The 11,099-nt window shown below is 42.6% G+C and overlaps 1 protein-coding gene across 2 annotated transcripts; it reads right to left on the bottom strand.

The window, feature by feature from the left end:
* Nucleotides 1-40: 40 nt before the first annotated feature.
* Nucleotides 41-10,075, bottom strand: LOC107377286 (zinc finger protein ubi-d4). 2 transcript variants are annotated; one of them, XM_015946807.3, is made up of 11 exons: nucleotides 9,995-10,075; nucleotides 8,771-8,931; nucleotides 7,248-7,355; nucleotides 6,913-7,109; nucleotides 6,741-6,833; nucleotides 6,533-6,617; nucleotides 5,981-6,115; nucleotides 5,285-5,416; nucleotides 4,672-4,784; nucleotides 2,515-2,596; nucleotides 41-1,448 (listed from the first exon to the last, which is right to left on the bottom strand). In XM_015946807.3, exons 1-11 carry the CDS (start codon nucleotides 10,024-10,026, stop codon nucleotides 1,363-1,365), a joined length of 1,224 nt encoding a protein of 407 aa, XP_015802293.3. In that variant the 5' UTR covers nucleotides 10,027-10,075; the 3' UTR covers nucleotides 41-1,362. The 2 variants fall into 2 exon arrangements, with proteins under 2 accessions (XP_015802293.3, XP_054595103.2); XM_054739128.2 differs by lacking the exon at nucleotides 5,981-6,115.
* Between the last annotated feature and the right edge of the window lie 1,024 nt (nucleotides 10,076-11,099).

Here is an 11,099-nt window from a genome sequence, read left to right as displayed (position 1 = left end):
CATCAGCTTTTCCAAACAAATAATTCATGATCAGAAACTATTTTTACTTTTTCAAATAGATTTTTATTTTGGTTGGGCTAAATCAGCTTCAATACAAAAGAAATGTTAAAAAAAAATTACAACAAAGTACATAGTTTTACAAATACGTATGATGAAAGTGTGACATATCTGGAAAACCAAATGATTTTAAACATATCACAGTCATAACAAAAGTAGAAAAGTCGATACAGTACATAGAATGCAATAGGAGATATATACTGAAGTGATACCAGATTTTACAAAATTCAACTAGTAAAAACTCCCGATTCTAACAGAATATGAGGCAATATCAAATGTAAGAAAAAAAAGAAACACTTGTGATATGAAACTGTCTGATCTACATGCAAACCAGCCTCCATGTGATGAGTTATAAAGCAGCTACGGTCGTCAGTGAAAGCCGCTGGGTCAACTGTCATGTATGAAAAAATACCGCTGCCAATTTATTCTTTTAAATGCTAAAATTCATCTTTGATCAGATGCTGCAACATGGTCAAAGAGTCAACTGAAAAATGAACCACCATCAGTTTCCCCGCTAATTATGGGTCTTCAGGAATAAAATTAAACATTCGGTTTTAGTCTGGTGAACTTGTCTTTCTCTTGTAGTGTTTGTTTTTAAGAAGCCTCATCACGAGCATTCGTGCTGACGGACCTCACCGTCTCCGTCCCACCACGTTGTCGTGACGAGCCACTGTGGTTCCTGTGGGAAACCGTTCCAAAAGCACTAAACGCTCAATTTGAATGGGACAACATTACACAGACGAAAGCCACTACAAAAACCCACTAGTAACCAGAAACCATGATCATTATAATAATAATAATAATAATAATAATAATATCCTTTGAGCACATATGTGGTGACGTCGCTCTCGGGGAGTAAAAAATAGATCATTTAAAAGAAGACAAACTGTCGTCTCAGCTCTCGCCGAGTGTGAAGGGTGCTGATAATTAGTTGTGATGCTAATCCTTTTTCTCCTGGGAGCTCCAATGGAGACAGCAGTTACCATGGTTACTGCATGCGCTCGGTCTGTGTGTGCGTGTGTGTGTAACAGTCCAGCAGGTGTGTGTGTGTGTAACGTATTTACCCACGATATGTTACAGGGTGGACAGAAGGTCTCAGGGACTTGGTAGTGATAGTTGGATCCCGTGTTGGCTGATCTGAGGCGTGTCCCCTGGCTAACGCTGTAGCTGAGAACGCTTCGTAAAGCTGATCTGCGATCTGACCCAGCTACTACATCTGGACGGGGCCCAGCAGTCCGGACTGACAGGAGGTTCTGACCTGGGGGTGGGGTCCTGCTGCTGAGAGGAGGGGCTGGTGTTCTGGGGTCACTCGGGGGTAGAGCTCTGGTTCTGCTGGTATATGGAGGCCTTGTCCTTCAGCAGAGCCAGGCACAGGTGGCAGCTCCAGCTCCCTGGAAGGATCACAGAAACACGGAGGAGAGGTTTTACGTAGGAATACATTTGTCAGTAACACACTTAATCATGCGTTCTATGTAAACTATGTATTAGAAAAATAATCAGGGTTACTGCAACAAAAAATACACATGGATAAAATGGGGAAGAAAACAATTTCCAGAATTAAAAATGTTAATTTTCTCTTTAGGATGTTTATTTTCAGTTGATTTCTTGTTTTGAAGGAAAACAGTAATTTAAAGACTCTATTCTCTTCGGTGTTATGCCGGTGCTTCATTTTCAAAACTGGAGCTGATAAATTGACCGTAGAATAAAAACACTTCATAAGCAGGAAAATAAATCACTTATCTGTTTGTGAGAAAGCCCATCTTTAGTAGACAGACCAAGCAACAAAGCTCTGATGACCAAATCATGTAGGGAATACCTGACCAAGACTTTTTCTCAGCATCAGTTTTATTTCATGGAGTCTTACTAAGAGTGTGGAAATATCTGCAAATAATCATCTATTTCTTTATCTTCTGACTTCCTAAATTCCACCAGAATATTCAACACTTTACTCCAGATCACAACGCTATTATCAACTCTTTCTGTAAAAATTATCATAGAAAAGAATAACCCACCAACAATATTTTATCTTTGTAAAAATCACTTCAAATGTTTGCCTCCTTCATATTTTTAAATAGGAGAAATTCTCAACATCTGCTTTAAGCTAAAAGGGGTGGCCCAGGAAGCTGTATTTCACAGAAAGTCGTGTTTTATTTTCAAAACATTGCTAAATGCTAACTAAATGTCTAACCAGATTACTCATTTGTCAAAAGCTTTTTTTTTTTCTATTTTCTTCTTGTTGACCAGAATAAACGAAAACTCCTTCTCCACATTTTCTAAAACTCCTCACTGACAGCTGAAGGAACTTGAGCTTAGAGGCTCACACACACGTCCTTGTGAAGATTCCTGTGACCTGACTCCATAGTCAGTGAAAGACTCAACCATGGACTGCTGTGATGCAAGTGACCTTTAAATCAAGCCTTTTGAATTAGCTGAGATCCAAGTGCAGAAGCAGCTTACCCTCCGGTGGTTCAGTCATGGGTGGAGTTAGACAGTACATGTGGTAGCCTCGATCACAGTCATCACAGAACAGCAGCTGGTCCTGCACAAAATACAAAACAGTGAAAAGCCATGAAGAAATAGGTGAAACCAGAATGTTTTCTGTTTCAAGTGAATCTATAATGTTCTCTTATTTAATCGCCTCTGTCAGTGCGCCCCAGGGCAGCTGTGGCTACATCGTAGCTCATCACCATCAGTGTGTGAATGTGTGTGTGAATGGATGAATGATACACTGTAGTGTAAAGCGCTTTGGAGTCCTTACTCTGAGAGGCGCTATACAAGTGCGGGTCATTTATCATCATTTATCATGGAAACTTCACATTTCAGCTTAGGATGCTAACTGAGCAACAGAGCAGAGAGAAAAGCCACAGCAGAAGGTGTGTGTGGAGTTGTGTGTAACATGCAGCACATCCTTTAAAGGTGTGGGCGACTTATTTTATCAATACATTTATAGTGGTCTCTAGTAGGAATAAATTCTCGTAAGTCATTCTCCCGGGGGGGGGGCAATATACTGGTGGACCATTACCAGGAACTGAAGTTCGTAGACATGAATATGTAGAGATGCAATTGGGGCGCTGGAGAGTGAACAGCATTGCCACCATATTGGGTGGGTACCTCACTCTCCAAATCCGACTGGACTCAACACAGGGTGGACAACAATGCCTGCTTTTTGTGCGGCCTATGGCTGCAACAAACAGTGCACTATTGAAAATAGATCATGTGGGACTTTTCTAGTCTACCTATTGGGATTTTCTATTTGAATTAATTTTGTTTAACTCATTCACTGCCATTGATGACTAAAGTCGTCATTTTAAATCCAACCGTTCACCTCCAATGGATGACTAAAGTCGTCATTTGCTGCATTTTTTTTTTAACTGTTTGGGCATCGGAACGTGCCCCCGTGCTGAGAGAACAAACATCTCAGCTCTGAAGCCAATCTTCATCTGCATACGTCACACGTCACATGATCAGGCAGCAGAAAAGCAATGTGTTAGGAGATCGTTTTGGGCTGTTCCTGTAAAAAAAATAAAGTGAGGCGAAAACCAGAAAAGCGTCTGCCGATCACAATTTGACAACGGATCATGAAAGAACGGATAACGCTCGAAAAACACAGAATCTTCCTGATGTAAGAGGTGAGTCTTCTCATTGTTTTGGTTGTTTTGGCATCGACATCATCCTCGCGCAACATTCTGTGACTCTTAAAAAAAACAATAAAAACTGAGAAACGCTGACAGTGAAGGCCTTCAGCGATCAGGAAACGGCTGGCAGTGAATGAGTTAATTGTATTTATATTTTAACTATCGTGCCATAACATATGTCTGACTTTGTGAAAAAGAATAGTAAAATGTTTTTTGTTGTTGTCGTAGTTGTTGGCTAAGCACCTTCCTCAGTAGAAATAAATGCACTGGGGGCAAATGAAGACCCATCCAAGATGGCGGTCAGCTACCACAGCAGCACCAATAGGCAGCGCCACTTCACGTCATGTCTACGTATACGTCAGTGCTGAAGTTACCACATCACAGCTGAGCTTCAGACAGTAGGTTTTGGAGTCTTATTTCCTGATATTTGGAAATCTGTCAGCAGAGTGGAAAACAGAAACACGACTCTACCTCTGACTTGTAACGTGGATGTTTTATCTCCACAAATGACACAAGCCTTAAAGAGTTTTGTCAGGTAGTGGAGTTGCTAATGCTAGCGCTTAGCTAGCTAGTCAGGATGTTCTCTGCTGTTTCCTGGAGGCTAAACCAACAACAGCCTTCTCCATCGTGAGTGAAGATGGATGACTCCATGAATGTTAGTGACATTGTTAAGTAGATCTGTCAGGCTTTTCAAATCCTAGAGTTTCACCGTCTATTTTCTATCAGCTTTATAAATCAGCTTTATAAATAAAGCTTTAATTGATTGATTGACTGATTGATCAGAAGCTAATGCAGGAGATAGGTGTAGGAGACTATTTTCATGTTATGGTCTATAACCACCCCTTTAAATGACAAGGACTAGACATTTGATGTCCAATAACTAACTTATATTGTCTTTTATTTATTTTTGTTTTATGACTTGACTTTTAGTCCCACTGCAGCCATTGTGTGTCACAGCAAGCATTAACAAGTGCCTCACGTCATTCTCCGATGTGCCACAAACGTTGCAGCATTTGCACTCGATGCACTGCCAGCGGTAGGTCTTCACAGCAGCCATCATCACTGGTGTGAACTGCAGGCATGTCGGGTGGCCTACAAAGGAGACAAAGACAGATTTCAATTAAACATCAATATAACTTTTGCTCCACCCCCCTCTAACCTACCACCCAAAGACAAATGTCTCTTTTTACGGTTCAAGCATGGCTACACAAATATGAATAGTGTTTATCTCTGATTAAATGAAAGCTTGTAATTAAGTGCTGGCACTTCTTCCTAACTCTGACACAACGGGAGGTTGAGAACAAAACAACAAACTACAACCACGTTTAAGGTCACAGATGAAGGTTTTGACCATATTTCAAGTAAAAACAGGGCCAACATCCCATCAAACACAGTTACGGTAACTTTATCTCAAACTAAGGAAAGTTTGCAACTGAAAAAATGAAGTTAAAGCATGCTTGATTCTCTTTCATCAGCTCTCATATCTATTAGTATCAGTGGTCATTCAGCTGATAAACAACTTTTGAAAAGTAATCCAGTTCTGTCTCGCTGCAACTGACATGAATGACTTATTCTAAATAAAAGACTCCCACCGGATCGTCCGCAGTCTGAGCAGGACACCAGTTCCTCCGACTGGCCAGTCTTTTGGTTTAAGGTGGAATCTCCCAGACAGAAGTCACAGTAATCATTGGGCAGTGCCAGTCCATTGGGACCCTTCTTGGTTGCTGAGCAGGAAAAAGGAATAAAGAATAGTTCATGCACATTAGAAGTGTCGTTTTAACCCTGTAGGACGCAAAATTACACACACATTACATATAAGTACACCAGTGTCCATTTCTAGATGATACTTCCAAGTCTTAACTAGTTCATCAGCAAGAAAAAGAGTTAACACAATTCATAGATTCACAACCGATCAACGATAAACGGAGTTATGATTTAAAGAAATGAAGCAATGACCCCGAAATAAAAAGAGAAAACACCCACACGTGTATGTATGAATATGCGAACACCCCCTTGAGTGCATAAAAGAAAAAAGAAAACACCCATGAGATGGAATATGTTGCTTGGAAGAAGAAAAACACAGATGGTGAACTGCCAGATGTCCCAAACTGTGCAAGCATGAAGTAACCATCAGTGTAAACCAAAAATTAGATTCAAAATAAAAAACACAAAAAAGAAGAGGAAAAAAAAGAATGAGAGACACTTTCCTTGAACAAACACATGCTACACCGCATGCACCACCACCACCCCCCTCTTTCTCTGCCGCTATCAGCACTAGAGGGACTCACTCTTCTGTTCCTCAGGCTGGCGAGGAGTGGGTGGTGCCTCGATCTCCTCGTGGTCCTCGCCCTCCTCCTCTGCCAGGTGAGAGTGTGTATAGTGGTAGCTCAGGCCAGGACGGTTCTTGTAGCGCTTCCCACAGACTGATATACACACACACAGTCATAAAAAAGCGTTATTGTGGTGGGTACCCCTGAAAAAAGGGCCCAAGAAGAAGGAACTTCCATATCAGCCTTTTATCTTTTCACATGACTCTTCTGCAGGGGACACACCAACAGCACTCACACAGCAGTTGCAAAGTGAGCTGGGGCTCAAAAAGTTAGACAGCACACAGAAAAAAGCATCATTGCAGAAAAAAACAATTTACAAAATAAAAAAGGCAACACATCCAAAGTCATTTTTATTTTTGTTACATTGCTGCTAATTTTAGTTCCCACTCCAAGTGGGATCTTCTGGATCACATCATGCACGGCAGAAAGCAGAAAGCTTGTTTATATCTTTGAGGAGCTACAAGCAAAAGCTTATTTAGCTGACATGCACGTGGTTGAGCTTCTACTCACTGTCACAAGCGTAAGGTTTGTCCCTCTCCTCCAGCGCTGCCGCTGCAGCCTCCGACTTCTTCTTGCCGTTCTTGTCACCCCGGCCCTATGTAGCCAATTCAAGACGTTTCAGACATTACCACAGAAACAGAAATACAACATTCTGGTACTTCAAAACTTCTTTCTGACTTGTTGGATGCTTTAGGGAACAGGGATTTTAAGAACTCACCTTGGACTTGTTCTTGCCTCGCCTCTTTGGGGTCTCATCCTCAAAGTCTTCATCATCTAGATCATCCAGGTAGTCGTCGTGATCAAGGACTCTCTGCAGAGAGGATCTGGATTAGCTTGCAGTGCAAGGAGGAGGATGTTTTAGATTTGCAACAACCAGATTTGATTCTAACCTTACGGATGCGCCCTGAGGACGTGTGAGTAACCGTTGAAGTAGCAGGAGGCTCCACAGTGGCTGGATCATCCTCAGGTCCACGCAGCTCCGACACACCACCCCTCCTTTCAAGGGGCTCCCCTTTCAGCAACGCCTCCAAGCTGCTCCCATCCACCGCTCCTAAAGTATCCCGCTTCAGTCCCAGCTCCAAATCATCTGCATGGGCCCATCAAAACAGTAATGGATGCATCAACATTTAGGGTATCCCCTTACACTGGAACAGACTGTGAATAATAAATCTAACAATCCTTCAAATAAGTGGAGAAAAAAGAGAGACTCCATTAAAGATGGTACCTGCTTTGAGAGTTGGGAAAGCCAGGCGGGGATCCTCTGGAGGATGGGAGCGCCGCTTCTTTCTCCAACGACGGGCTGGATAAGAGTACAGCTGTCCTGGAGCGACACCTGGTGAGACATAGAAGACTCGAAGTAAGAGGAATAATAACAACAAGGGCTGTGTTGTTGTTATGTCTTTTGAATATCTTATTTATATATAATATTTATATATTTTGAATTAATCTTAAAAATGAATTTTTCCCCCAATACTTATTAAGCCAGTCATAAATATATAGGCTATTTAGGAAATAATTTGGCTGAACATTTATTACAAAACCTAGAGCTTGAGAAAAGGGATCTGAGGCGCTCAGGAGGAGGATGATGATGATGATGATGAAGATGATGATGAAGATGATGACTGAAAAGCCTTTATTTATCCCTGGCTGGTTTTTAGGGCCGTACATGGACAAGCACCATCTTACACAAAGGTTCAGAATGCCTGTGCTCGGCTTCTGACCAAGTCCTCCAAACACACCCACATCACCCCGCTTCTCCTCCAGCTTCACTGGCTGCCAGTCAACTTCAGGGTTCATTTCAAGATCCTGGTTCTGGTCTATAGGGCCCTACATGGACAAGCATCATCTTACATTGGTGATCTTCTTAGTCCCTACACCCCCAGCAGGTCCCTGAGGTCCAGTGATCAAAGCCTACTGGTTGTGCAGCACCAGGCTAAAGACCAAAGGTGACAGATAATTTGCTGCTGTGGCCCCCAGACTCTGGAACTCTCTCCCCCTGAGCCTGAGATCAGTGGACTCAGTGGTCTCCTTTAAAAAGCAGCTGAAGACTCACTTGTTCAAGCTGGCTTTTGTATGACCTTCTTCACCACTCTCTCTTTATTCTGCTCTCCCCACCTATTCCACCTTCCTCACTGATTTCCCTCTTTCCTATTCACTCTCTCTCTTTCTTAACATTTTTTCTTTTAAATCACAATTGCTTATTCTTGCTCATTTTAAAAATATTTTTAAACATTTTCGAAATGCTTTTTTATATTTTTACAATTTTTTATATATTTTTTTGTTTTTGTGAAGCGCCTCGTGATTTTTATCTTGAGAGGCGCTATAGAAATGATACTTTCTTCTTCTTCTTCTTCATTTGCTGCTGTGGCCCCCAGACTCTGGAACTCTCTCTCCCTGAGCCTGCGATCAGTGGACTCAGTAGTCTCCTTTAAAAAGCAGCTGAAATCTCACCTGTTCAGGCTGGCTTTGGTGTGACCTTCTGTTGATTCTTCCTCACTACCTTCTCCTCATTCAGATCTTTCTACCAATTCTGCTCTTCCCGGGATCCACTGATTACCCTTTTTATTTATTTTCTCTTTTCCTTTTCTGACATTTTTAATCACAGTTTTTTACTTTTCCCAATTTTATGATATTTTTTAAACCATTTTTAAATGTTTTTTTTTGTTCTTGTGAAGCACCTTGTGATATTTATCTTGAGAGGTGCAATATGAATGATCGCTTATTCTTATTCTTCTACTAATGATGTACCTGCACTTCTGTGTCTCTTCTCCATCCAGATATAGCAGTTGGACTGAGCAACGCCAGTCTGAGAGTCTAGGAAGGGCATGAGGATGCTGCGCTCGGCACAGAGACGAGCGTTGTAGCTGTGGCACTGCTCCATGGCATCCCTGTAATACTGCTCTCCTAGCCTGGGAAATGGAATAGTAACACACACCAGGACAAATCAGTTCCAGTCACTGCTGGAGATATACAAAGTAACTAAAGTGGTTAAAGATTTGGCCATTTCTTCCCACTCCTAAAATGTATCTGTGATGATCAAGATGCTCTAGAAATCATTCATTTTAATTTAAAATAAAGTGTATACACAAATGCTTCATTGCTTAGATAGTGTCTAAACAACAAAACACGTTTTTATGACACACCCAGCTTGTTTTTGTTTTGTTTTTAATGAACCAGGCAGTTTCCTAAGCAGGATAACAAACTGCTTATGACTGAATGTCTGTATTTTTTTCCCGACCAAAGTGTGTAAAGCTGCACACTTCTGGTAGTGTGATTAAGCAGACTGGAGCAGCACTATACACAAAAAAGCTGTAGAATCCTTTGAAATTATTAACTAAATAACCAAATGCTTATTAGCTTGAATCCTGGTCAACACGGTGGTGAATAGATGCCTTCTAAACCGTTTGGTTTGAGTTGATGTGCAGTAATTAGATCACATTATTTAAAGCGAAAGCAGTTAACATCAAGGACATGATCAGGAAATGTCGCTCTTACTTATTTTAATCTCCTTTCCCTTTTTTTGTTTTATTACGGTACTGCTTAATCGCAGGGTATTGATGTCACACATTACAGTAACGATGGAGGGCTGTCAGAACAAAAGGTTGACTGTTAGCAGAAAAGCGCCCGCCAGCCTGTCAGTTTACTGGAGCTTTAACACACTCTTTCCACACACAGACTGCTGACTAAACCCGGTTAGTGCTATTGTGTATAACACCGCCGTAAACACACTCACGAGAGATTGAGCTTGACACAAATAGTGGCTTCACAACGCTCGTTTTAACTCCCCACGGCTAATAAGCTAACTGTAGCACAACGATAACGTAATTCTCGTGGGGCAGTTATCGTATTAAAGAACAAGGGTGAGCTTTGTGAAATTGAACGAGGAGCGCGGAAAATGATAAGTAACCCAAAGAAAATGCACCCCTGTGTGACTGGACGTTTCACTCTAAGAGAAAATAAAGGTAAACTTACACTTTCACAACACTGTCGACCGCGGCTGCCATGTTTGCTTACTGCGGTTGTGTGATGTCCCAGTGCGCCTGCGCAAAAGATACTGACGTTATCGCCTTTTTTTTTTAATCTCAGGTGAAAACTTGCTTTAGTTTCATACATCTGCAACATGAATGTTTTTTATTTAAGCGGTTATTTGTTTAAATATAATCTCACCAAGATCTCACTTAATATCTAAATCTTACATTTGCCATCTTCTTCCTCCGCTTATCCGGGTCCGGGTCGGGGGCAGCATACCACCTAGGGAGCTCCAGACCGTCCTCTCCCCGGCCACCTCCACCAGCTCCTCCGGCTGGACCCCAAGGCATTCCTGGACCTCCTCTCCAAAGTGTCCTGGGTCGACCCGGGGGCCTCCTGCCAGCAGGACATGCCCAAAACACCTCCCCAGGGAGGCGTCCAGGAGGCATCATGACCAGATGTCCAAACCACCTCAACTGACTCCTTTCGATCCAGAGGAGCAGCGGTTCTACTCCGAGTCCCTCCTGAATGTCCAAGCTCTTCACCCTATCTCTAAGGCTGAGCCCGGCCACCCTACGGAGGAAACTCATTTCGGCCGCTTGTATCCGCAATCTCGTTCTTTCGGTCATTACCCAAAGCTCATGACCATAGGTGAGGATTGGGACGTAGATTGACCGGTAAATCGAGAGCCTGGCTTTCTGGCTCAGCTCCCTCTTCACCACGACAGATCGGCTCTGCGTCCACATCACTGCAGACGCTGAACAAATCCGCCTGTCGATCTCCCGATCCCTCCTACCCTCACTCTTGAACAAGACCCCAAGATACTTAAACTCCTCCACTTGAGGTAGGACCTCTCCCAACCTGGAGTTGGCAAGCCACCCTTTTACGGTCGAGAACCATGGTCTCAGATTTGGAGGTGCTAATCCTCATCCCAGCCGCTTCACACTCGGCTGCAAACCTACCCAGCAAGAGCTGAAGGTCGGAGCTGGATGAAGCTAGGAGGACCACATCATCTGCAAAAAGCAGAGACGGGATTCTCCTGCCACCAAACTCGACACACTCCACACCACGGCTGCACCTAGAAATTCTGTCCATAAAGGTAATGAAC

This window comes from Nothobranchius furzeri, chromosome 1 (genome assembly GCF_043380555.1).
Source record: "Nothobranchius furzeri strain GRZ-AD chromosome 1, NfurGRZ-RIMD1, whole genome shotgun sequence".
NCBI lineage: Eukaryota > Metazoa > Chordata > Actinopteri > Cyprinodontiformes > Nothobranchiidae > Nothobranchius > Nothobranchius furzeri.
The sequence above is the reverse complement of the archived record's forward strand: the minus strand, read 5'-3'. Positions and strand labels throughout refer to the sequence as shown.